Here is a 27799-nt window from a genome sequence, read left to right on the forward strand (position 1 = left end):
CCACCCTTAAGTATTATATCTGGCTGCTTTTACAATACAGTAGTAGAATTGAGTAATTGTGGCAGAGATTCTGTGGTTCGCAGAGCCTAAAACATTTAACATCTGGCCCTTCACAAAGAAAAGATGTTTGCCATTTGGGCTCAGGTCATGATCCCGGGGTCCTGAACTGGAATATCATAAGCACTTGCTGAAGAAGCTTTCCTTCAATCATATTATTGCTATAATATTCTTTGAATTAATGGTTTAAGATGCAAGGTAGTAGAATTTATACTGTTCAGAATGTCATTCTTCTATTTTTAATAGCAATAAGACTTTTATTATTTGTTCTAATTTTTGGTAATTAAAAACATTTTTTACTTACAGAATGCAAACAAGATAAACTTTGAGATGGCTTGTTTACCCAGTGAAAGAATGAATTTGCCCTGTCTTGCTGGTGAAGTGGCTAATGATATTAATAAAAAGAAAGAAATTCCAGATGTTATAGAAGGACTGGAACTACATTCTTCAGTTACAGCACAGGATGTTTTGATGAGCAGCCCTGAAAAAAATATACCATCACAAAATAACATCTTACAGGAAGAGAAAACCAAAATTTCTCAGTCAGGTGAGGCCTTTTAAATATATTTGGATGAGACTTTGTTCAATAAATGAACTTAGACTAATACATAGATTATCATGACCAATTCTGGGTACCAGTTTGTAAGTGTAAAGGTTGAAAAATTGGGCATCACAATAAATACCTTAAAAGAATTAGTATGTGTTGTAGTATCCCACTGTACATCTCAAACCTTTTGAAGTATACCTATTAAAAACAATGGCTACTACTCCATGTTGGAGATAAGTAGTATTGTAACTTAGACTTATATGGATTCTTATTGTTGTGAAGACTCAGAGAAATTCCCCAAAATTAATTTTTTTTAGTTTACCTCCTTGTGAACACATATCCTCAAACTTTTCTTTAAAATGCCCTATTTTTCTTTCATAATGCCTTTTCTTATCTACTTTATTGTGATTGTTCTGCAATAGGAAATGGCTCTTGTACTTTTGTTATGGTACAATGTATGATAGTTTCACCTATTTTTATCTGCTACTCAGTGGTGCTGTTCTGGTTGGGGCCTACAGCAAAATAAACATAACCTTGGCCAGACACCTAAGGTACTCCAGCTGTGTTCTTTACAGAGATGCACCAGGCAAGGTATGGGCAAAGGGTACAGAGCTTCCATGCCTTCCAAATGCACAGCTCTCCCCAAATCTCCACATATTCACCAACCTGGATGTCCAGTGGTACCTTTAATATTACAAGCATGCGATTTGTTTATAGATAACTCTTTATGCTGAATTTAAGGATGAGAATTTTACTAAAAAATTTAAGTACATCTAAAAAAATGCTGTAGCATAAGATGACCAAGATGACCTCTTTTTGTCTTAGCATTTCATATATGGAGCTTTTCATCATTTTTGTCCATTTCTAACAACACTTGACTGTAAGGATATCCTTAAAAAGTTAAGTTGGGGTTTTCAGGTTTTTGTTTTGTTTTTTTCAGTATTTGATACTAGAAGCCTCACGACTGAATGCCATCTTCTTGATTCGGTAAGTTTTCCAACTTAATTTGAAAAATTCCTTTATATTCTAGATGTGTTTTATAAAATGGTGTTACTTTTCAATTTGTGTACAAAGTTGGTTTAGAATTTGCATGTTGTCTCATTTACTGTGAAATCCATTTGATACTCATTTTTCTCAAAATGGGGAAAAATGTCATGTTTTTAACTTTAAAATATAGCATGTTTTAATACTGAATTCTGAAGATTTTCCCTATATAATTTATATATCAAATTTGTTATGACATATTGGTTGAATGCTTAAATATCTAATTGTAGCTGGGGTTATGCTAGGTATTTCTAAGTGATACAAGAAAAAATAAGGCAAGGTTTCTGCCTTTAGAAACGCGCAGTTCAGAAGATAATGTCTTACCTTTAGTCATCATTATTTTCATTTTAATTATTTTATTTATTTTTTTTTTTAGATTTTATTTTTATATATACCAGAGAGAGAGGAGAGAGCAGGGTTGGGCAGGGGGGTGGGCAGGCCAGAGGGAAAAAGAGAAGCAGACTCCCCACTAAGCAGAGAGCCCAATATGAGGCTCATCCCAGGACCCTGGGATCATGACCTGAGTCAAAGGCAGATGCTTAACTGACTGAGCCACCCAGATGCCCCCATCTTAATTCTTTTATATATATATATATCCTGCTATTTTATTTGGAGGCTCCCCAGCCTATACTTTTGGTGACCTCTTGCTTCTGCATCTAGTTCAAACATTAGCTCTTCTATGAAGACTTCCTGGAAAATCTTTCATCTCTCATTAATTTATATATAGGTATAGGCGCACAATGCACATGCTTTAATCTCTTAAGAGTATAATTTGGGGGAGCCTACTTCTCCTACTCGCTTGTGTTCTCTTCACGATCCCTGTCTCTCTCAAATAAATAAATCTTTAAAAAAAAGTAAAATATGAATACTATATTCCCAAAATATATTATAATTTTAGGAATCCATTTCCCTTATAGGCTGGAAATTCCTCTTTAGGCCGAGCTGATTCATATGGCACTGTGGATGCTGGCACTGTGGCATGAATGAAATAGTGCTCTCTGGCCTACTGAGTGTTTACAGCAGTGCTTTTCAGCCCTACCCCCCAGATATTTTTATTTCAACAGTCTGGAGTAGGACCTTTATCAGGTGATTCTAATGTTAATGAGGTTGACAACCCTGATTCATAGCCTTACCTTGAAAATTTCCAGGGCTGGTTCCTAAAATGGGTCAGGAAATGGCCTTGGTTTGTTAATCTTTGATCTCAGAATATAAACAATTCATTAAGGCAAAAGTAGGATAAGGCTAAAAGAACAATAATCTGTGTTAACCTCATGAATCCTGGCAAATACTTGACTTCCTTAAGCCACTGATTCCTTAAGGACCTCTGTATATGTTGGCTTTCATTATTTTCAAACCTGCCTTGTTTATGTGCAGGCTTCTGGGCTGCCCTGTGTCTCAGGAGCAGAATGAAGTGTGTCACTGTGACCTGTACTGTGTACTTTCTTGATCTTGGAGTCAGGGATTTCAGCATAAGGTCAATTGATATAAATCTGATTTAAGCCTGTTTCCAGATCTGAACTCTGAATGCTTGGTTCTGATAATGTAGGATAGTACAAATAAATTTGGAATTTAGTGTATCATAATATTTTGTTTTATACTAATACTATGATTAAAAAGTGCTTTATAGTTATCTCTTATGCATTATCTGGTTGCCAAATCTTAGTACTTTATAATCTCCCTATGAATTCTTTTCTACTTTCATAAATATTAGAACTTAGACTTTTTAATTTTATTTTTCATAGGCCCACCTGTCTATTTTGGACCCAAATTATTACTTGCTTCTGTAACATCACTTGAACCAGATATAGGGCCCCAGAAGAACAAAGAAAAGGATCCTAGCAGGGTCACATTAGTAAAAAGCCTATTAAATGCAGTTATATGGATTAGGATTTGTGGAATCTGTGTCAGTGGCTTAAGATACGGCCTTAATTTTATTCATCCTACATCTATCACTGAAGTCCATTTACATTTACTAGTCACCCTTAAGACATATTTTTTTTAAAAAAGTATGTGAAATTAGATCCACTGGTAAGTAGCAAAATCATTGTGCTATTGATTTATTACTATATACAGAAAATGTTATTTGTTATTAATTAACCTACTATTAACTTGCAATGTCGAAGGCTCAATTGGTGAAACCCTTGATGTAATGACTTCTCTGAATTCACTCTCTAGCCAGACCTAAACTGCAGTACTACATTCACTTGGGTGGAGAGGAAACATCAAGATCATGTCAGACACGTTTCCTTTGGTGGTAACTTGATTGCCTTTTCACCTCTAAGGCCCTTCAGTGATGAACAACCAGAAGAATTTTGAATTTAAAAATAAGTCCAAACATTTTTTTCATATTATCAATGTGATATATTGTTAGCATATTGAAAATTAAAGAGCGTGCATTTGTATTCACTTCTAGTCAATCAATTTACATAGTGTCATAAAATGTTTTAATATTCAGTGTTCATTGAAGTGTGTTTTAGATATGATAGTGTTTCTCGAGGGAAGTGGGGAATATTTTGTACATTAACTATGCAGAATAAAAGATGTACTTTACCCTGCCTCTCTTGTTTAAAATATATAAGCTTGGGATGCTTGAGTGGCTCAGTGGTTAAGTGTCTGGCTTCTGCTCAGGGCGTGATCCTGGAGTACCGAGATCAAATCCCACATTGGACTCCCTGCATGCAGCCTACTTCTCTCTCTGCCTCTGCCTCTGTCTCTGCCTCTCTCTCTCTGTCTCTTATGAATAAATAAAATCTTTAAAAGAATAAAATGTATAAGCTTAAAGTTAAGTGTACTTACTCAGAGCTTATGAACATTCAACTATTATAGGGGCCCACTCAATCTTTGCCTTTTCTTTACATTTTCCCCTTGATATAACTGACAGCCTTAGAAGGAAATGCCTTCTTCTCTTGAAAAGAATTATATCAATCATTGAATGTGTTTGAAGTATTTTCTCTTTTGTAAAGCTCTCAATTACAGGATTGTAGAAGGCAGGGCCATAACAGCACCAAGACTCATAGGGGCTAGAGCTTGTAACCAGACCCGAGTCCAATTATTTCTACCTCTAAATGAGTTAGGGTTGGAGGGAGTCACCAAACAAGCAGCACCTTTAGAAACTCATTAAGGGTTTTCAAAAAGAAAAGAAAACCCATGCACTTTGGTTGTCAGTGAAAGGTATGTTATTCTTGTGGGAGAGGTAGTATTATCAAGACCATGTGAGCCCTCACCCAAGGCTATTTGAGGTGCTGGCTTAGAAGAGTTCTCAGGGCAGCCTGGGTGGCTCAGTGGTTGAGCACCTGTGTCCTTTAGATTTTATTTATTCATGAGAGACATACAGAGAGAGGCATAGACACAGGCAGAGGGAGAAGCAGGCTCCATGCAGGGAGCCTGACGCGGGACTCGATCCCAGGACTTCAGGATCGCGCCCTGGGCCAAAGGCAGGAACTAAACCGCTGAGCCACCCAGGAATCCCCCCAAATAAAATCTTTAGGCATTCTGAGAACTTTTTTTTTTTTTTAATCTTACCAAAAGATAAAAAGCAGCTTTAACAGTCCATTAATGAATAATTCAAGCAAGACATGAAGAACAAAGAAACATATAAAGGTTAGGGTTTTCTAAGGGCCCAAGCATATGACCATGCAAAAGAAGTTGGTGCAAAGTAACCCAAAGACTTAGAATCTGTATAAAGCAATAGGAAGGGACACCTGGGTGGGTCAGCAGTTGAGTGTCTGCCTTCAGCCCAGGGAGTGATCCTGGAGTCCCCGGATCAAGGTCCACATCGGATCAAGGTCCACATCGGATCGGGCTCCCTGCATGGAGCCTGCTGTGTCTCTGCCTCTCTCTCTCTCTCTGTCTCTCTCTCTCTCATGAATGGATAAATAAAATCTTTCTTTTTTAAATAAGCATTATTATTTTTTTTAATTTATTGATTCAGAGAGAGAGAGAGACTGAGAGGCAGAGACACAGGCAGAGGGAGAAGCAGGCTCCATGCAGGGAGTCTGACGCAGGGACTCAATCCTGGGTCTCCAGGATCAGACCCCGAGCTGCAGGTGGTGCTAAACCGCTGCGCCACCGGGGGTGCCCTAAAATCTTTAAAAAAAAAAAAAAAAGCACTATGCAACATAATAAAATAATATATGCCCTCAACAATAAAGCAGATGAGAGTAAAAAGTGTGATCTTTTTTGTGTATGTGGGTTTAATAAGATGTACTATTGTTCAGAGAACTTTTGGCTGTTTAGTAATAGTAACATGAACTGAAACTGGCTTAATAACAGGGAAGTTTATTTTTACAAGTTGTCAGGATGATTCCAGGCACTTTATAATCAACAGCCCAATGATTGCATCAAGGTCCATCATTATGTTCATAGTTCCTTCTGTCATCCTTTTGTATGGGATGACATACAAAAGGACATGCTGGGTCCTTTTGGGGTCACATATATGGCTAGCATATTGAAAATCGAAGAGTATGTATTTATGTTCACTTGTATTAATTTATATAGTATCATAAAAGGTTTTAATATTCAGCGTTCATAAAAGTATGTTTTAGATAGGATAGTGCTTCTTGGGAAGTGGGAATATTTTGACAATCCCTTTGGGATTGTCTTTAATCAGGATTCCTGGGATCCCTGGGTGGCGCAGTGGTTTAGCGCCTGCCTTTGGCCCAGGGCGCGATCCTGGAGACCCGGGATCGAATCCCACGTCGGGCTCCCAGTGCATGGAGCCTGCTTCTCCCTCTGCCTATGTCTCTGCCTCTCTCTCTCTCTCTCTGTGACTATCATAAATAAATAAAAGTTAACAAAAAAATTTAAAAAAAATCAGGATTCCTTATTTTGTCTAGGATTATACTTAAATAAAACCATGACTATTAGGAAACAGGGAATGAATGGGTAAGCAGCCATCAGTGTGCCCTACAACTAAAGTGTTCTTAGTTAGGCTATTGGACTGTAGAATTATGAGGTATTAGAAAAACCTTTAAAGATACAATGAAAGTGGGCAGCCTGGGTGGCTCACAGGTTTAGCGCTGCCTTTGGGCCACAGCGAGATCCTGGAGACCCTGGATCGAGTCCTGTGTCGGGCTCCCTGCATGGAACCTGCTTCTCCCTCTGCCTCTCTCTCTCTCTGTGTCTCTCATGAATAAATAAGTAAAATCTTAAAAAAAAAAAAAAAAATACAATGAAAGAATATTGCTTCAGTAGAACAAATGCCTTTCCAAAAATGAAGGGAAAAAAAAGTATTTCCATTTATTGAAGATCTATATGGCAACCCTTTTGTGAACAATATTTTTTCAACAATCATAGTAACCCTACGAAAGATGTATTATGCCACCATTTTATAGACAAAGGAGCCAACGATCAGGATTTAAGTAATTTTGTGTAAACCGAGTCCCCTCTTTTCTGTAGCTTATGTTTTTCCACTTAATTATAGGTGTGGAACAGTCAAGGCCAGAATGTTAGAGTAAGGAATTAACAGTTCTTGAAATAAGCTGTGATGTGCCACTCACATTCCCTCTTTAGGACTAAAAGACTTTCCTTTAATTGCCGAAAGTGCTACCAGACAACTTTCAGGCGCCATCCCCACGTGAGAACTACCTCAGGTAAAGGCAGCCACTTCACCCAAGATCATCCTGTTTCTCAGGTGGCTTGTATTTCGTTGACTTATAGAAGTGAGGATATAAAGGACTGTCCCCCCTCCTTGACAGTTCCAAAGGGTCATCCCAGCTTCAGAACCCTTGTAGGATGGCCTGAGGCATCAATACCCCCTTCTCCCTCTGCCCACTCATATGCCTTCTTGTCCCCAAAGCTGTTGATGGCAAGACTCTTCCCCCATAAGCCTCTCTGGGTTCTCGTTTCTGCTTCCTGGGGAACCCAACTTGTGACTGTATCTGAGAAGATGGTGTTATAGAAACAATAAACAGACCAAATAATATTTGGATCTTATAAAGTGAAGTGCTGTGACCACATCCTAGTTTCAAAATTATATATTTGGGCTTGCCAGTAATGAGGAAGAGCAGAAAGGCGCAGTTAAGAATGTTGGCAATAGGAACTATTAAATTTTTCAAGCTGACGATATAGTATCTAATTAAGAGCTTCATTTTTCCTCTACAAATATGGAGATTTCATAAAAACCAAGAGAACTTACAACAAGATTGTCTCATCCTGTTATCAAATACGGATTTGAAAACAGCTAAGTATAATTTAGAAAAAAAAATAGTTAAAAGGAGTGAAAAGAAATATACCAGAATGCTAACAATAACTGTAGGTCAGGGATCCCTGGGTGGCGCAGCGGTTTGGCGCCTGCCTTTGGCCCAGGGCGCGATCCTGGAGACCCGGGATCGAATCCCACGTCGGGCTCTCGGTGCATGGAGCCTGCTTCTCCCTCTGCCTGTGTCTCTGCCTCTCTCTCTCTCTCCCTCTGTGTGACTATCATAAATAAATAAATAAAAATTTAAAAAAAAATAAAAATAAAAAATAAAAATAAAAAAATAAAAAATAACTGTAGGTCATTAACAGCCATACTTTGTGTTTTTCTCATTTCCTGAATATAAACTTAAGAAAATGGGAGAATGATTTTCTTGTAGCATCTTCAGGGTTGTATGAAACTCTGAAAGACAGAGATTAAAATATTTTCTTTAAAAAAATTAAAATATATTTTTTTAATTTTTTAAAATTTATTTATTCATGATAGACAGAGAGAGAGAGAGAGGCAGAGACACAGGCAGAGGGAGAAGCAGGCTCCTTGCCGGGAGTCTGACGTGGACTCAATCCCAGGACTCTAGGATCGTGCCCTGGGCCAAAGGCAGGTGCTAAACCCCTGAGCCACCCAGGAATCCCCCCATATTTTCTTTAAGATTTTATTTATTCATTCATGAGAGACAGAGAGAGGCAGAGACATAGGCAGAGGGAGAAGCAGGGTCCATGCAGGGAGCCCGATGTGGGACTTGATCCGGCGGATCACGTCCTGGGCTGAAGGCAGATGCTCAACCACTAAGCCACCCAGGCATCCCTAAAATATTTTCTTTAAATGTTTTAGTAAGTATAGAAAACTCTGGGAGACTCTAATGTGATATTAATATTGCTACATATTCCTTTTCCACTGAGTCCATTGTGCTTTATCAAGAATAAATTGCCCCAATTAAATGGCACATAAAGACAGGGAACTCTTAGAATGTTTATTAAATGGATGATTTACAAGAAGGATAGTGATGAATAAAGGTAAAATTTTTCAGTTGAAACATGAAGTTTACAATGTGTAAGTTTAAATGAATATTCGATTTCTCTTTTTTTAAAATCTTCTCCTTTAAGATTATATCATAGCATATGAAGCACTGGTGAGATCTATGTCACCAGAAATTCCCAGTTTGCTAATTTCCGGGAGATTTTTCAGCCGATGATTGTACTGCAACAAATGGGCAACCTTGAAGTGGTCAGATTCAACCAGCACTTGTATCTGAAATGGCACATACATAAAACTGTTAGAAATGCTCATTAATTTCAAAACCAGTCTGGCCTAAGCTCAGAATGTCCCACGTTTCATCTTTCTGATCATCCGTGGAACTGACTGAAGTCCAAAAAAGGAACTTTACAGCAAAAATAAATTCCACAGATTATCCAAAGATTCAAGCAAAATAAAATGAAAAAAAAGATGATAAAGATAAGGTAAAGCTATTAAAGGTAAAGATTAATAATGTATCTACACAAAAACAAAGTTTTTGTATGGCCAACACCTAAAAGTAAAAAATAAACACACCAAGTGCTGGCGAAGATATGGAGAAAAAGGAGCATTCATGCACTGTTAGTGGGAATGTAAATTGGTGCAGCCACTGTGGAAAACAGTATGGAGGTTCCTCAAAAAATTAAAGATAGAAATACTATTATGATTCAGTAAGTCCACTATTGGGTATTTACCCAAAGAAAATGAAAACACTAGTTTGAGAAGATAAATGCACCCCTATGTTTACTGCAGCATTATTTATAATAGCCAAGATACGAAAGCAATGTTAAGTATGGATCCATAGATGAATAGATGAAGATGTGAGATCGATCTATCTGTATATATTATATAATACATATTATATGGAATATTTCTTGGCCATAAGAAAGAATGAGATCTTGCCATTTGTGATACCATAGATAGACCTAGGGGATATTATGCTAAATAAGTCAGAGAAGGACAAATACCATGATTTTACTTACATGTGGAATATAAAAAATCAAAGGAAGAAATAAATGCACAAAAAGCAGAAACTGACCCATGAATACAAAAAACAAACTGATGGTTGCCAGAGGAGAGGGGTACCTACAAGGACAGGCAAGATGGTTGAAGGGGAGTGGGAGGTACAGGTTTCCAGTTATGGGATGAGTGAGTCATGGGGTACAAGGTACAGCATAGGGAATACAGTCAGTGGTACTGTAATAGTGTTGTATGGTGACAGATGGTAGCTACACTTGTAAGCACAGCATAGCATATAGAGATGTTGATCACTATGTTGTACACCTGAAACTAATGTAATTTTGTCAGCTATACTTCAATAAATAAATGAAAAATACTGAAGTAGAAATTCTCTAAGAGGGTGGCATATGTTGTGAGAATTGATAATAACCAGTTGGGGCAAGAGTAGGGGAAACACTCTTCCAATAGTAGTGAACATGTTTATCCTTACAGCCTTTTGAAAGCAGCACTTTGGCAATATCTTATCTAAATTTTAGATATGTACATTCTTGGGCACCTGGGTAGTCCTGTCAGTTAAGAGGCTGCCTTCAGCTCAGGTCACGATCTCAGAGTCCTGGGATGAAGCCCCATGTCGGGCTTCCTCTCCTGCCCCTCCCCCCCCCGTCCCCTGCTTGTGCTTCTCTCTCTCTCTGTCTCAAATAAATAAATAAAATCTTTCTAAAAAATTATGTACATTCTTGGAATAAAATTCTAGGAAGCAAAGATTTATAAGGACCAATATTATATTGTTTTAGTAAAATAAATTTTTCCAGGTTTCATTTATTTGGAATATTTCCATGCTCCAAATTATCATCCATAGGGCACTCATAGAATTAGCACATATCTAAGCAATGAAATGTTATTAAATAATGATGTTCTAATATGAAGAGATGTCCACCAAATATAGAACATGGTCCCTATTAGTCCCTGCCTTTTTTTTTTTTTTTTTTAAGATTTTATTTATTGATGAGAGACACAGAGAGAGAGGCAGAGACACAGGCAGAGGGAGAAGCAGGCTCCATGCAGGGAGCCTGACATGGGACTCGATCCCGGGACTCCAGGATCACACCCTGGGCTGAAGGTGGCACTAAACTGCTGAGCCACCCAGGGATCCCTAGTCCCTGCCTTTGAGGAACTTATAGTCTAGTTGTTTTATTGGCCACTCTACTGTCAACCACCTCAGAGTCATGAGTTCAGGGGTAGAGATTACTTAATAAAGTTTTTTTTTAAGATTTTATTTATTCATGAGAAACACAGAGAGGGGAGAGAGAGAGAGAGAGAGGCAGAGACACAAGCAGAGGGAGAAGCAGGCTCATGCAGGGAGCCCGATGTGGGACTTGATCCCGGGTCTCCAGGATCACGTCCTGAGCTGAAGGCGGCACTAAACCACTGAGCCACCTGGGCTGCCCAATAAATAAAGTTTTTAAAATAAATAGCGTTGTATGTCATAGAAAATACTGGAAGGATATTAACCAAGTTGCAACCCTTGTGAGGTTGGGAGAAAGGGGAAAAGATGGAAGTTTTCTAATTTGAAAATCTGTAAAATTTCTTTTTAATAAAACAAACATTAATTTCAGAATTTAAAAAAAAATTAGTTTTGGTTGCCATGCCAGCTACGTTGCATTAATATATTGAGTCTCAGCCCAACTGTACCATCAAGACTTTCTGCCTTTTTTTTCTTTTTTAAGTAAGCTCCAAGTCCAGTGTGGAGCCCAACATGGAGCTGGAACTAATGACCCTGAGATTAAGACCTGAGCAGAGATCAAGAGTCAGTTAACCAATTTAGCCACACAGGTGCCCCCTTCTTCCTTTTTTATTAAAGATGCTATTTTTCTCATTTTCAGAAAAGCTTTAAAAACTCAAAAGGTGTAGTAACAGGGACAATGGTGAAATGCCGACATGGAGCTGGAGAGTGTGCCAGTCCTGTTGAGCCTGGTCCCTCAGGATGAGGAGCAGAGGTACTGGCTAGGTGTCCCAGGATAGCTGATAATTCATTTCAAGTGTATCATGGTTGTAGAGTGAGTGATTCCCCATGAGAAATATATATTATCAATATATAATAGTAGCAATAACTTACTTTGGTTTTTTTTATTTGTTTTTTTTTTAATTTGTTTTGATTTTGGGTTTTTTTGGTGGGCAGCAAAGTTTATTGAGCGATAGTATAAAGCTCCCAAAGAGGGAGGGGACCCAAGAGAGAGTTGCCCAGCAATAACTTACTTTGAATGGTTTACCACTTTCGAATGGGAAAGCCGCCTGCCTTTCTTCCTTTCCCCAGATATTATCCAGCTTGGTATTGCAAACAATGACTCTCTTGTCTTCATTGAAGCGTGGGTTAAAGTGGAAGGCAACATCATTCCCTCTCTTGAAATCTAGAGCAAGTCTGTTTTAAACCAAAGACCAGAGTTAGTAAAGTGATTCAAGTTGTACATTTGTATCAAAGGAAGAATTCATCATTTTCTAAAGATCAAATCATTTTATAAAATACACAACATTTTCTAAAGGGAAGCAAATAAACCAGAGTATGGGTTCAAACTGGAAAGTAAACAAAGCCACGGTTTGATGCGCTCTTGTAGTACTGGAAAGTAAGCAAGGCAGTTACGTGTTCACTTTTTTTGCCTCCTTGTCTTTGGTCACATCATTCCATTTAGCTGTCATTCCCTCTTTACTGCCTACTATGAAAACTCTTCAAATCATAATGGTTACCTCTTTCCTGCCCTGCCAGTTACTTTTAATACCTATCAAATACCTGGCTTCCTTCTACTTAACCAAAAACTTAGTCCTAAAATACCAAGAATGAGAGAACATAATGTTCAGAATCCTGTTGCTAAGTTGTGAAGTCATGGAGAGATAAATGTGTTAAACATTCCAAGATGGGAAGTGGAATTAATGGAAGTGCTGGCTTAACTTTTTGACCTTGTTCCTTCTTCTTGGATGTTAATGCAAACACAAGTCCTCAGACTGTTCAAGAATTAACCCTACCCTCAGCTTCTCAAAGTCTGCTCCCTGGAGCACTAATGTCAGAATCAGCAGGTGTTCTCGTCTTAAAGCAAGGTCTACACTAAACCTATTAACAATTATTTCTTGGGCATTTTCATTTCCCCAGTAACACACATACAACCACAAATGTATCTTTCAATGACTGAATGCACAGGGAGAGGATCAATATAATCAGATAGCAATGGCATTTGTATTTGACTTAGAAAAAAATCCGATAGCTATATTTTCTCTACAGTGAAAAGGAAGACCTTGCCATCTCTACCACCTTAAGCATTCTTTTCTTCATGTAACTCATCACATAAATTTTGCAGAATGAAGCAACTGTTTTTTCAGTTTACTACCATCTTAACCATTTCTACCAAAATTAATATTAATCTGCCACAGTCTGTCTGCATCTCTAGTATTACTGGGGCTAAGGTTTATAGTGCAAAAACCCTGAATAAGACAAACATCCAGTGTGGTTCTGTGTGATAGTGGCTGAGGAAGGAGAGTACAAATCGTGAGTGCTGAATGCATAGGATCAGATGTGCTGGGTTCTGTGTTATTTGGGGAAGCAAGATGGATAAGGACATTGTAACTGGCTGTGAGGCCAGCTTTATCGTGCAGGTAAGCACTGTGTTTAGAGAGAAGCTGTACAGGCTGTGTGGAAAGAAGAGTGGGCTTAGGGTCCTGGCTACCACCCAGAACCAGAGAAGGCTGGCTGGATGTAAAATGATTATATCAGAGGCTGAGTCCATTTCCTGGTAACAGAAAAGGGGGTTCCCACTGATCCACGAGGAGCAAAGTGAAAGACACAAAGTTGTTTATGGATTCACAAGAATCCTGTGTACCTGTGTACATAGCTTGAACTTGTACCTTTTGTGCACTGTCGGTAAGACCCAGAAACACAGATCAATTTATGGCTGCAGGAGCTTTAATGGTACTACTACCTCAGGACAGGCATCCTGGATGTCTTCAGGGTATCCTTAACCTGCTTGTATTACATGTAAATACACTGGCAGTGGTGATAGCCACAGCCAGGCATCCCAGGGCAGCCATAAATCAGCACGGATTTTCCTAGATGAGCTCAGGGGCTTACTCCATCCTAGCTCACCTCCATCAAAACCAGTTCCAATAGCCAAGGTTGACTTCTATTGAAGCAGTCTTTAACTTGTAGGGTCTTTTCAAATCTTTTTTTTTTTTTTTTTAAGATTTTATTTATTTATTTATTCATGGGAGACACAGAGAGAGAGAGGCAGAGACACAGGCAGAGAGAGAAGCAGGCTCCATGCAGGGAACCCAATGTGGGACTCGATCCCAAACTCCAGGATCATGCCCTGAGCCAAAGGCAGATGCACTTAACTGCTAAGCCACTCAGGCGCCCCTTTTCAAATCTTTACATAAGTAGTGTCTACTCAGAAGACTGGGGTTCCACCATCCTGCCATTTAACATCTGTAGACCTGGCTGACAGCTTGGGAATCTATGACTCTGCTTTGTGCCCAGGAGAAAGGCAGAAAGGACAGTCAAGCCCACTAAGACTGCACTGGGACCTGCATGGCTGCAGGATGATCTGTCCAAATATGAGGGGAGAGAGGTATGATGTGTAAGCTCTCAGATGAACTCAAAATTACATCCAGTGCAATCTTTGTGTTTTTGACCCTAATCTTTAATGGGTATCTAGATATAAAATGCATGCTTGGTTTTTTAGACAATACATGGCTCAGCGGTAGAGAGATGGCCAAGTATTACATTACATAAGACTGTACTTCCCTTAAATTCTAAGGCTCTCACTGCCAGGAATAACTTAGGTTTTTCTGAATGGATTGTCTGCTCTTGCCCTTTATCCTCACAAAGTAAACTTTTTCGGGGTGCCTGGGTGGGTCAGTCAGTTAAGCATCTGCCTTCAGCTCCAGATCGAAGTCTGCTTCTCCTTCTCCTTCTGCCCCTCCCCCTGCTCATGCTTGTCCTTGCTCTCTCAAATTAATAAATAAAATCTTAAAAAAAAAAAAAGTAAAACTGTTCCATTGTAGTTCTGGGAGAAAAAACAAGATTTAAGTGAGGGACATTTTGTCTTCTTGGTGGGAACACACACATGATTTATGGGATAATCCCATTCTGTGGTATAGAATTCTCAATGTAAAATTTAAAAAATTTTATTAAAATTTGAAACAGATCATCCTTTATTCAAAAACCAATTGACAAATATGTTAGAGTTGCTAATTTTGCTCTTTACCTGTTTGCACTGGGCCTTACTGTGCCCAGAATTGTTATCAGCATGCGAGGCTTGACTCCTCCAGGCAAAGGCAGGTCATAAGGCACAGTCTGGGAATAAAAAACATACATGTATCAATAGAGTCATGTGTTCTTGGGGAAAGAAAGGAAAATATTTTGCTAATGTGACTAATACATAACCCTAATTTAAGCCATTTTTCCAGATTCTCAGGCCACCCTGTCCAAGGCCTGAAGGGATAAGGCTTCCTACATGTACAAGTAAGTAATAATCATGAATAAAACCATCAGGGGGCTCCTGGGTGGCTCAGTGAAGTGTCTGCCTTTGGCTCAGGTCATGATCCCAGGGTCCTGGGATAGAGTCTCTTGTCAGGCTCCCCACTGAGCAGGGAGCTTCTTCCTCTCCCTCTGCCTCTCCCTTGGCTTGGTGTCTCTCTCTCTCTTTCTCTCTCTCTCAAATAAATAAATAAATAAATAAATAAATAAATAAATAAATTTTTTTATTTTATTTTTTACCTTTGTTTTTATTTAAGCTCGATTTGCCAACATATAGTATAACACCCAGTGCTCACCTCATCAAGTGCCCTCCTGAATGCTCATCACCCAGTTACCCCATCCCCCAACCCACCTCCCCTTCTGCAACCCTTTGTTTGTTTCCCAGAGTTAAGGGTCTCTCATGGTTTGTCTCCCTCTCTCATTTTTCCCACTCAGTTCCCCTCTTTCCTTTATAATCCCTTTCACTATTTCTTATATTCCACGTATGAGTGAAATCATACGATGATTGTCCTTCTCCGATTGACTAAATAAATAAATCTTTAAAAAAAAAAAAAAGGAATAGAGCCATCAGTTAATTGGTGCCAAAGACAGAACATATTCCCTTTTGGAGCACTGTATCTCTCACTAGTAAGGCCATCCTAATCTATGATTCATTCACGTGGACTATTTTTTAGAAAGGCTTAGGCTTGTCCTTGCAATCAACATTAATATTTTTGTGCCACTTTTCTTTTTTAAAAATTACTTTTACTGAGATATAATCATATCAGTTTTAGTTATACATCCTTGTGCCACTCTTAAGAACCCTGTCACATAACATACTTCATCATGGTCATTTGCTCCCTGAGAGCAGGCATTGTGTCACATCTGGGGACTTGTGAGTTCTCATAAACTCTACTTACATGGAATCAACAGGGTGCTTTGAGTGTGGCAGATCCTAAATATTTCTGAAATGAAGAACACTCTTCATCTAATACATTCCCTAGTTCTTCCACAAAAATTTATTAACCATCTATGTTCAAGGTGCTGTAAATATTCCCAAACTCCCTTTGGCCTTTTCTCTTTTCCCTTCATAATTTCTTACCCCGGCCCCCACCCCCACCCCAGTTCAACCACCACCCAAGTCTTTTCTCTCTAGACCTATACTTCCTCCTATTTGCATTTCCTACAGATGCTTCAAGTCCAACAGGTGTGAACTGGAGTTTGTTTCTTCCTCCCCATGTCCCAACAGATCTCCTTCCTGAGTTCCTGGTTTGGGCTGACCCTTAGCTGCTGCTCTAATTGTCTGGCCTTGAAAACCCAGTCATCCCTGACTAAGACCTAACCACTAGTTCCTGGGGTTCTTCCTCTGCAACCCCTCTCACATCTGCCTCTTCCTTTTCACAGCTTCCATGTCCCCATCTGTCTACAAAAGACTAACTGTGGTCAACCAAGGCCTGCTCAATGCTGCCCATGCTCCCAACGCCTTCTCTGTACTCTCCTCTAGGCAGACCTAAAGGCAGGTCAGATGCTACCTATGCCAATGTCCACACAGTACGGAGAGGGTCTGATCCCACACTGCTACTAAATGCTTTCCCAACATCTGTATGTTATCTCCCAACTAGATTATACATCTGGAAGTGAAGGATCTATTTTTGAGATGTGTCTAGGGTCTCCATAGAGTTAGGTTTTATACTTAGAATTCATATACTAAAATGGGTTTTAATACAAATGAAAATTCAATCCTAAAATCACAAAATTATCTTTAGAAGGTTTTTTCAAAACCACATTACCTTGGTATTTCCCTACACATTCCCTCTATGAGCCTAGACAAATTGTGTAACTAATTCTCTACTGTCTCATTTCCTCGTGTGTAAAAGTAGGACTAGTAACAGTATCTTTCAGGGCAGTTATGGGGTTAAATGATATCACCCATGTAGAAGCACACTGCTAGTATGAGTTATGTACTGTTTATTGATAATATTAACTAAAATGTACCCTCATTACTATGATCTTAACTTCATTTATATTAAAGCTGCCTTACAGATGTCTTGAAAAGATACACTGACTTCTCTTCATACTAATAGTACACATACTAATCTCAATACAAACAATGAGTTTTTCTAATGGGCTGACATACATCATGGTTGGTCCTTGAAAAGTGGCTCTATGCAACGAGTTTAAAGCTTCAGGTCTCTCTGAAGCTCTTTGCAGGTTGGTGCTCAGAGCCAGCTCCCAGCCAGAGCACAGCAAAGTAATGGCACCGACTTGAGAAAATTGCTCTGTTCGTTCGTCATTAGCTTTGTCCTGATCACACTCAAGTATATGAAATGGCTAGTTCCATCTTACCAGTGGTCCAGCAGGGATGCCAAAGGGACCAGCAGCAGGGTAGGCTCCCGCAGCACTTGGTTGTCCAGGAGGCGGGGAGGCACCAGGCCCACTTGGTTGCCCGGGTTGCGCTCCTGGTGCTGTTGGGCCAGGATAAGCAGGTGCTGTGGGGCCAGGGTAGGTGCCAGGAAGTGCCTGGCCAGGGTAGCCGCCGGGAGGCGCCTGGCCAGGGTAGCCGCCGGGAGGCGCCTGGCCGGGGTAGCCGCCGGGAGGTGCCTGGCCGGGGTAGCCGCCGGGAGGTGCCTGGCCGGGGTAGCCGCCGGGAGGTGCCTGGCCAGGGTAGGCACCAGGATAGGAGGCCCCTGGGTATCCCCCTGCTCCAGCAGGCTGGTTTCCCCATGGACCAGGCCATCCTTGAGGGTTTGGGTTTCCAGACCCAGATAAAGCATCATTAAGCTAGACAGAAAGATATCAATAATTACAGGATGAAAAACATTTACAAAAACAGAACTTTCAGGAAAACAGGAATATGGGATCTAAGAAGTAGAGGGATATAGTAAGGGTATGAAATTCACATCAACAAAATTTTCCTGCCTATTAAACAGTTTGCAGTTCATAAGACTAAAATTAGACTTTGGGGTTATATATGCTTCATCACTTTCTTTTTCTTTTTTAGTAATAATGTATCAGTACTGGTTTATTAATAGTAAAAAATGTACCATACTAATGTAATACATTAATATTAGAGGAAAGTGGACATAGGGTAAATGGGAACTCTTTGTACTATCTATGCAATTTTTCTATAAATCTAAAACTAGTTTAAAATTTTTAAGTTGTTTTTTTTTTTTTAAAGACAGATCATGCCATTAAGTGGGATTCCAGATTAATTACTGTTTGTATGGGGATGAGGAGAGCCATATAGAAAATGGAAAACAAAGCAAAGCAATTTATAGTTCTTAACATGAATTGTCTTTCCATAAAGAATGTGTTTTATTGATGCACTATAATTCTAATAGCGATTGCCATATTTTCTTGGCCGTATAGTGTCAACATATTAACTACATGGTAAAGTTCATACAACTATCCAATGGCATAAGGCTTTTCCTTGGAAAGAACAAGGATGGCTTAATAGAAGCCTCCATACCAGTTTCACAAGACCATTCCAGAGAAGGATTTCTAAGAGGTGTGGTCCCCTTCTTAGCAGCTCTCAAAGGGCTTCCAGTCCCATTTCCAATCTCTAGCAGAACCACAAGACTGTCCCTGGCAGCCACAATAGGTACATGGCCATGCACAGTGGTTTCTGATATAAGCAGGTACTTGCTTTATCTGTGTTTTGATGATTATTTAGTCAAACAACTACATGGTTCAGATGAAGAGAAGCCCTACAGTAGGTGGTCAGAATGATGGGCTTGAGTTCTCATAGTTCAATGAGTTCCATGTCTGACAGCAGAGTCAGTCCTGCCACATTCCCAATGTGGCAATGTGCTGGTCAAATCCATCCCTCTCTTTGCCCTGGGCTGATCACAGGAGAACTGACCCCTGAAGATGGACTTCTTTTTTTTTTTTTTTTTTTTCCCAGATGAGTCTGGCTAAGGAGAAGCATCGGCCAGAAATTAAAGAATAGGAAGAAGAGAGAAGCCTGGGTAGCTCCCCTGTCCTTTTTGCCTCATGGGGCATCCAGGCAGCTGTGGCCTCTCCTGCATCCCTTTATTCTTTCTTCCCATCATCTCGGATCATGGAGGGTTGCCTTTTTTAACCTGCCAAAGTCAGGAGCTAGCCTTCCTCTATGTAAAAGTACATCATCTCTAACTGACACAAAAAGAAAAATCGTAGAAATCAGGATGCTGAGACAGCACCATTGCACCATCCTTCCCTTTGCTCATATTATTTCTCAGCTTCTGCCCATGAAGTCAAACTGTTTCTATCCCAGGCTTTTTAGTAAAGGAGTTATGGTTAGTGAGTCCCAGGCATCAATCTCCCTGGCTTTCTTCCTGAACCTACTGCTGGTAAAACAAGACTTCAGCTAACCAGCCCTCATTGGACAGTTAAGGCCAGAGGAAGCCACATGGTGAGAGAATTAGAAGCGAATGTCTGGTGGTAAAAAAAAGCCCTCAACCTACGTGGAATGGATATTACAGTAAGAAAACAGACATAAAACACTTACTGAAAAACTGTCTGCCATTTTCCTGAAAAGGGGGGAAAAAAGATAGGTTATCATTTGATCCTAGACAATTTCACCAGTTTCCATATTAATATAACATCACAAACAGTACATTGGGCAGTTCTAGATTATCTACAGGCATTCTTCTAAACCAAGCCAGTATATTCCCCAAATACACCTAAATCAATAGTGTGGAACTACAAGGAAAAAAAAAAGCTCTAGCAGGGATGCACTCCAGCTAGATCACCAAGCCCTATTTAACTCGTAATTCTCAAGTCTAATCAGACCAACCTATGTTCTGAAGGAACGAGGAAGCAAATGTCCTGCCCCTTTCTTTGGTAAGGACAGAAACAGTCCTGGTTCATCTGTGGTCCTCCTCACCTATCCTCCTGGGTGCTTTTTCCACCACCTCTTACAAAGAGTTGAGCCTCTTAATATCACCCACCTTCCCTCCCACTCCCAAGATCAACCCCCATGCCTTCTTCTGGGTTTTAGGAGGAAAGCAGAGTTGACAGATTCCTACTGAGATTTGAAAACCAATGCCCCAGATGGAGTGGCTACCAATGATTTATTCCTTCATTTGCACGTATTTATGTCTGCTCTGGGCCAGGCACCATGCTGGCTCTTGCTTGGGTCCGAAGACAGATAGGCTAAGATCTGTATGGTCAAAGGGCTCACAGGCCATCAGGAATCACGAGGGATCAATGCTGTGAGCCAGACCGTGCGATGGGGCATCGCAACTAGAACTATGACTTCTAAAATGGGAAGAGGTGGTGTTGTTTGAACTAAGCCTTAAAGGAGAGGTGGAGGTGAGATCCGGATGTGGAGCAATGAAGAAAAAAAAGGCAGGTACAGGATACTTTTTTTTTTTTTTTAATTCATGATATTTGTTACTCCAAACGAAACTCAGGCAGTATAACAAACTAGGGTGAAAAGAAAAGAAGTCAGGCAATGTAGAGTAAAATATTTTTGGGTAGGATGCTAACCAAAAAGAGTTGGCTTTGCCCAGAGCTGACTCGAGGGGTGGCCTTGACACAACCTTCCTGCTTTCTCCTGCTCCTCTCCCTATGCCAAGTCTCTAACCATTTAAGATGTTTTATACCTGCTCCCACTGCAGGTGCTCTGGCAGTGAGGGGAAGAGGGAAGCTTTGGACTCCTAAGGCCTGGGTGAGTTTTCTTGAGTCAGGATCACCTGAACTATGGCCAAAGTGATCTAGATCTTAAACAATCAGAATCTCTTTTCCCTTGAGTTGCCCACTGTGATATGTACTAATTTATTTTAAGAAATGACATTACCCCTAAAGAATAATAATTGATAGGTCCTAAACAGTTAAAATATCAGACTTTTTGGTAAAAAAAAAAATAATAAGACTTAACAACTTAATGTCCTCCTAGGACTGAATGTCCTCCATTTGTACATATCAGATAGTTTATCATACTCTGCTGTTATTTATGTCACAGTTGAATATTACCTTCTAAGTTTTTTTGCACATCTCTTTTTAAAATCTGGACATTCTCAAACATATTTGGAAGCAGTTTATGGTATCACCATATCATCCATCTTCAAATGTGGGAAACTGCTAGCAATTTGAGTAGGAAGTCACAGTGACTCTCCCAGGGCTTACATTCATGTATTTCCTGTAGCATTTAATCTTTTTTTTTTTAAGACTTTTTATTTATTTATTCATGATAGACACACAGAGAGAGAGAGAAAGAGAGAGGCAGAGACACAGGCAGAGGGAGAAGCAGGCTCCATGCAGGGAGCCCAACAGGGACTCAATCCCGGGACTCCCGGATCGCGCCCTAGGCTGAAGGCGACGCTAAACTGCTGAGCCACCCAGGGATCCCCAGCATTTAATCTTTTAAAGCAGAAGTCACCTGCTTCTCCACTTGAGCTTCCTTCCCCAAAAGGCTACTGCTGCTTAGAAAAGTGTGCAGCCACCACAGGAGGAACTTGAGACAAGTGTTATTACAGTAAAGGAAAAGAAAGGAAGTCTTTTTTTTCTTTTAAGATTTTATTTTTAAGTAATCTCTACACACAACATGGGGTTCAAACTCACAATCCTGAGATCGAGAGTTGCATGTTCTACGGACTGAGCCAGCCAGGTGCACCAGAAAGGACTTTTCTTTTTTCTTCTTTTTTCTTTCTTTCTTTCTTTTCTTTCTTTCTTTCTCTGTCTTTCTGTCTTCTTTCTTTTTCTTTCTTTCTCCTTCCTTCCTTCCTTCCTTCCTTCCTTCCTTCCTTCCTTCCTTCCTTCCTTTCCTTCCTTCTTCCTTCTTTCTTTCTAAAAGATATTTATGGGCAGCCCTGGTAGCTCAGCAGTTTAGCGCCACCTTCAGCCGGGGGTGTGATCCTGGAGACCTGGGATCGAGTCCCACGTCAGGCTCCTGGCATGGAGCCTGCTTCTCCCTCTGCCTGTGTCTCTGCCTCTCTCTCTCTCTCTCTCTCTCTCTGATGAATAAATAAATAAATATCTTTTTTTTAAAAAAAAAAGATATTTATTTATTTATTTATTTTAGAAAGAGAACAAGAAAGAGAGAGAGAACACGAGCAGGAGGAGGGTCAGAGGGAGAGAGTGAAGCAGACTCCCTGTTCAGCAGAGAGCCTGATGTGGGGCCTGATCCCAGGATGCCCAGGATCATGACCTGAGCTGAAGACAGATGCTTAACTGACTGAGCCACCCAGGCGCACCCAGAAAGGACACTTCTTAAGAAAACAAAGCCTCTCTTATTTTGGATGCTGGAAGGAAACAATCTTGAACTTCACTATGGGCAGAAAGTTCAGTTCCTTTGATTACACAAACTTCTTCCATTCCTGCATAACATACTAAAGACCCAGACTTACAACTTCATAAGTGTTTTTTGGCTTCTCTTAGATATTCCTATTCTGTAAAGGCTTTTTCTCAACCTCAGCACCACTGACATTTCAGGTTGGATTCTTTGTTGGAGTTGGAAATGTCTCCAACTAGCATCTATGGCTTCAATATATAAGATTCTAGTAGCACAATACCCCACCTCCCAATTATGACAACCAAAAATGTCTTCAGACATTGCCACACATCTTGGAAGCTGGGGCAAAAGGGCAAAGTTGTGCCTGGTTGAGATACACCTGTCTAGGCTGATTAACATGTGTATCCCTATAGAAGTAGAGATACACAGGTCAATAAAAATCAAAAAGTTAGTTTCAATAGTTAAAACTAGCTAAATCTGTACCATTGGCCTAATAAGGTGTCATATTAACATAACTCCAATCAAACTAAAATGTGTTTAAAGGCTGATTACAACTAGAAACTAAAGCAGCATTTCCAAAATGTAACATTTCTTCTTAAAGTCTCTGCTCAAGCATATTCAACTTATTTTCAGCTCCAACTAAAACAATTTGAGAAACAAAGCAGATTTCACTTTCTTTCCACTGTGTTTCATATAAAGCCTTGGTTGACAGTTTGTATCATGCTGTGATACATTAGACAAGCTCATTAGAATAATGACACCCCACATTAATGTGTTGCTTTTCAGTTTATAAAGCACTTTCCCATACTTTCCCTATTTTCATTCTGATAATAATCTTACAAGATTTTCAGGGGAAAGTTAATATTCCCATTCTAGATGTAAGGAAACTGGGCAGCCCTGGTGGCGCAGCAGTTTGGTGCCGCCTGCAGCCTGGGGTGTGATCCTGGAGACCCGGGATCGAGTCCCACATCGGGCTCCCTGCATGGAGCCTGCTTCTCCCTCTGCCTGTGTCTCTGCCTCTCTCTCTGTGTGTCTATGAATAAATAAAATCTTTAAAAAAAAAAATAGATGTAAAGAAACTGAGGCTCAGAGAGGTGGCCCAAAGTCATTCTGTTCTTGGCAGGCCAACAACCAGGGTCCAAGCATCCTCACTCACACTTCAGGTTCATTTTATACTGAATGTCAAACCTCACTCTTTGAAATTTTAAAGTATCATCCTTTAAAAGTGTTAATTACTTCACTTAGAAATTAATTCTCTGGCCTATTCATTCAGACCTACATAACATGTTGAAATTGTAAACAAATTAAAAAAAGAAACCATGTTTTTGTCAGAAAACTAGCTGAGTGACTCATTCAGTGAGCTTTGATACACACAGTATTGAATATAACGATGCCATTTTGCATAGTCACTTTGCTAATTATAACCACATTTAAACCAATAAAGTGTACTTCTCCAAAAATTGGATATGCAGTTTCGATATGTTTATTCTCTACCATCAGATCTGTATCTATTTTTCAAAAAAGGTTATAACCAATGTTTTTTTGAAATAAAGGTTAGCAACCTTAGAACTTAAAAAAAAATAAAACAATTTAGATAAATATCTTTCTTACTTGCCTGGAAATTTCCTCTCTCTCTCTCTGTCTCTCTGTCCCTCTGTCTCTTTCTTTTAGATGAACTATTTATATAGAGACACAATCAAATGTAAAGAAAAAATCTTCTCACCCTATAGATACTACACATACGTGAACTCCATCCTGCCATTCCCAGCAGCAGAAAATTTAGAAGCACCAGGAAAGAAACCCTACATTAAAGCAAAACAAAACAAACAAAACATGAGGAAATACTATGTAGGTCTTCACATTTGGAAAAACCTACAGAAAGTAGTTCAATGTTGCTTTGGAATAAAGAATTTAAACATGAGTCAGAATGTAGATCATTTTAATTGGCTGTTAATTGTAGCTTTTCCCTCTAATAAAGAGGGGCTATTTACTGTACTCTGCTATTCTAGATCCACCTAGCAATTAGTCCAGTAGCCAGGGTTCCTGGGAGCACTTCTGAAATTTCTGCTCACACAGGGCCCTGACCTTTATACAAGCTGAAAGAGAAGTAGATCACGAACGTATTTCCTCAGAACCCCAAGGCACTGCCCACACCTCCTCTCCAAAGACCACAGGAGAGGCAGTCTACTTCCTGCTCTTGCTGAAAAAAGGAGCAGGGCGTGAGGAAAGTACTTTCCAAAGCCAAATTCAGTGATGCTGAGTTGGGAACAAAGGAAACTGGTCTTTTACTAGGATTTCCTTCTTATCATAGTTCCTCAGCATCAAGGAAGGTAAAGTTACTTTGTGCCTCTCAGTTACTGATTTTTTCCCCCTATGGAAAAGCTGAACATCAGTCAAGAGAGAAAGAACACATGATACTTAGTCAGCAGCAAATTGGAAGTTTACAGCAAGCACTGCCCTGGCAGGCTTAGCACTCAGAATTTAATTACCCAGTTCAGGCTCTAGACACCCAATGTCAACCCAGCTGTCCTCAGTGGGAGCCTCTTTCCCAAACCATCACAGGAGAGGGAGGCCAGGTTTCAGATCAGTTACCATGAGTCTCAAATATGTTAAGCTTACAAGTCAACTGTATCTAAGGTCAACATGAGATGCTCATATAATACATGAATGTAGGCGTCTGCTGCAGTTAAGATTTAGAGTCTGGGTGATGAGGTTCTAAACAAATAGGTAACTATAAACTATAGGTGAGAGGAACACTGGCCTTTTGAGCTCACTGCAATAACTGATATATATAGCAACATAGCAATAACTGAAGTCTTTATAGTAAAAACATTTATGCATATTTGTAGTATAGTGAGACTTCATTAATTAAAGACCCCTGCAAAAAACAGGGTCAATTTATCAGTGTTCCCCTTCTTATATTCCTTAAGTAACCTGGTGAGACATCCTTCTAGCGCTTCAAAGCTCAAAACATTCAAAGACCATCATCAAACTTTCCCCCAGAACATGGAAGAGGTGCTGATTCTAAGTGTAACCCCCAAACGTTACGAATGTAGGAAGCAGTTCCAATCTCCCAAAGGTCACGGAGGAACTGTCTTCCATCCTTTCCCAGAATCCCAGAAACCGACTGGGTCACTGTGGTTCAGCCTTCAGCAACCCAACTCCCAGGAGTCACTTTACAAAGATTCCACCGCATCTGGAATAGGAACCACTCGCTTGAAGGGGTGGGCCTGAAGCCGAAGTCCCTGCCCCTCTGGCGTTACGCTGCTACTCCTCAGAGGGCACGCACGTTACAGTGTTTCTATCTTAGCACCTGACAATTCACAGCACACCTTCAAATCGGTTTTAAAAGCTGGCTCCGCTGGGGCTCTGCTCTTTCTGCCACACCCTACACGTCCTCGCCGCGCGGACCTGGGTTCATTAATGCCCACATTAGCCAATGGCAGGGATGAGTCACTGATTTGCAAAAGCTTAGGATGTGCAGTGTTCGCCAGGCCAGGCTCATGCCCACTCAGGCCCTGGGGCATCACCACTTTCTGTGGGATCAGCACCCAGCGAGCCGCAGCCCCTGCCCCTGCCGGGCGTGGTACCCGAGCTCCCGCGCGGCCCCACAGCCATGGGGCGCGGGAGCCCCCTGGGACGGGGGACCCCATGGGACGGGGGACCCCCTCCCGAATCCCAAGCCCGGAGGGCCGCTGGGGTGGCCGAGCGCGCGCCCCCGCCACCCGCTCGCCGGCGGACGCACCCGCGCGCTCCAGGATGGGCACGTGAGTCCCGGTAACGCGCCGCCAACTTTCCCTAAGTCGCGCAGCGCTCCCTGGGGAGACGAAGGCTGCGGCCCCGCAAGCGACCGCCGTCCCCCCGCGCCCCCCGCCCCCGCAGACCGCCGACCCCCGCTCCCCGGGCCCGGGCGCGCTCCCCCCGCCGGGTCCCGGCCGCCAGCAGGCTCGGTCCGCGGGCCCCCGCGCCCCCGTGCCCCCCGCCGCGCCCCCGCGCCCCCGCGCCCCCTCCGCGCCCCCCGTGCCCCCGCGCCCCCTCCGCGCCCCCCGTGCCACTGCGCCCCCGCCGCTCACCCCGCGCCCCCGCCGCTCACCCCGCGCCCCCTCCGCGCCCCCGCTCACCCCGTGCCCCCCCCCCGCTCACCCCGCGCCCCCGCCGCGTCCCGCTCACCCCGCGCCCCCGCGCGCCCCCCGCGCCCCCGCCGCTCACCCCACGCCTGGGCGCTAGCTCGCTCGCTCGCTACGGGGACGGCTTCGGGGACGGCTTCGGGGAGGCGGTGCGATCCCTGACCGGGCGGCGGCCCCGCGCCTCAAATAGACCCGGCCCGCCCGCCTCTAGGGGGCGGGGCCCCCCGCCGGGCCCTGCCCCGCCCGGCCCCTCCCCGCGGGCGAGGCCCCAGCGCACACCCGGCGGGCGGGTCCGGGGCGCCGCTGAGAAGCTCCCGGCCCCAGGGCGGCGGGCGGGACGCTGGGGGGGCGGCCTGCAGCCCTGCAGCCCCGCAACCCGCAACCCGCAGCCTCGCAGCCCCCAGCCCCGCAGCCCCCAGCCGCCCGAGACCTGGCGTGTGGCCACGTTCCCCGCCCTCTCTCCAGATTCACCTGGTGCCTCCCTCGACCGGGACCGAGAGCCTGCGAAGCCTTCCCAGTGCGCTTCTTTTTAAAGAGTTTTGCTTGCTGGCTGGCTTTCACCGAGTTTGCTTGTTTTCGGCCTGAATTGCAGGCCCTCTCGTCCTTTCTGCATTTATTTTACCTAAACCCTCTCCGGTAGCAAAGCGTTCCCAAGAAGTGCATGGTGACTTGTGTCCCTGGGAGGGCCCTGCCAAGTTTTCTGAGGTGCTGGGTGAGAGAGAGCTATGCCCCCATCTTCTTGACCTTGCACTCATTCCCTTTCTGAGCTGCCGTGCGAGAGCCCTAAATCCTTTCTGCTTGTTTGCTCCCCACTGCCTCCCTTCCTAGGATGCCTATTTGTTTTCTCAAAGACTGGGGAGAGTCCTGATGAAGGACGGAGGGAACCGTTAAACACAAAGTGGCTTTGGTAAAGGCAGAAATAGGATAAAGCTACCACTCTAAGATGGATTTTTTTAAAGACTATTTATTCATGCGAGACACACAGAGAGAGGCAGAGACACAGGCAGAGGGAGAAGCAGGCCCCATGCTGGGAGCCTGATGTGGGACTCGACCCGACCCCGGGTCTCCAGGATCAGGCCCTGGGCTGAAGGCGGCGCTAAACCGCTGAGCCACCGGAACTGCCCTTTAAGAAATGTTCTTA

At 42.0% G+C, this 27799-nt stretch overlaps 2 protein-coding genes across 5 annotated transcripts in view; one reads left to right on the top strand and one right to left on the bottom strand.

Annotated features, from left to right (window-relative positions):
• The window catches only part of DLGAP5 (DLG associated protein 5), a 39823-nt gene extending 35569 nt beyond the window's left edge, over positions 1-4254 (top strand). Inside the window, exons 17-19 of one of the 2 annotated variants that reach the window (XM_041759285.1) lie at positions 364-604; positions 1545-1591; positions 3824-4254. In XM_041759285.1, coding sequence (XP_041615219.1) covers positions 364-604; positions 1545-1591; positions 3824-3964 — 429 coding nt within the window. In that variant the 3' untranslated portion in view covers positions 3965-4254. The remainder of the gene's footprint in view (positions 1-363; positions 605-1544; positions 1592-3823) is intronic. The other variant, XM_041759286.1, reaches the window with a different exon arrangement.
• Positions 494-26879, bottom strand: LGALS3 (galectin 3). Of its 3 annotated transcripts, XM_041759288.1 has the most exons (7): positions 26741-26802; positions 24255-24333; positions 19805-19826; positions 17662-18096; positions 15065-15153; positions 12072-12234; positions 8801-9092 (listed from the first exon to the last, which is right to left on the bottom strand). In XM_041759288.1, exons 3-7 carry the CDS (start codon positions 19820-19822, stop codon positions 8949-8951), a joined length of 849 nt encoding a protein of 282 aa, XP_041615222.1. In that variant the 5' UTR covers positions 19823-19826; positions 24255-24333; positions 26741-26802; the 3' UTR covers positions 8801-8948. The 3 variants fall into 3 exon arrangements, with proteins under 3 accessions (XP_041615223.1, XP_041615222.1, XP_041615221.1); XM_041759289.1 differs by lacking the exons at positions 8801-9092; positions 24255-24333 and adding an exon at positions 494-538 and having other exon boundaries at positions 26741-26879; XM_041759287.1 differs by lacking the exon at positions 24255-24333 and having other exon boundaries at positions 26741-26879.
• Between the last annotated feature and the right edge of the window lie 920 nt (positions 26880-27799).

The sequence above is a fragment of the Vulpes lagopus genome, chromosome 6 (genome assembly GCF_018345385.1).
Source record: "Vulpes lagopus strain Blue_001 chromosome 6, ASM1834538v1, whole genome shotgun sequence".
NCBI lineage: Eukaryota > Metazoa > Chordata > Mammalia > Carnivora > Canidae > Vulpes > Vulpes lagopus.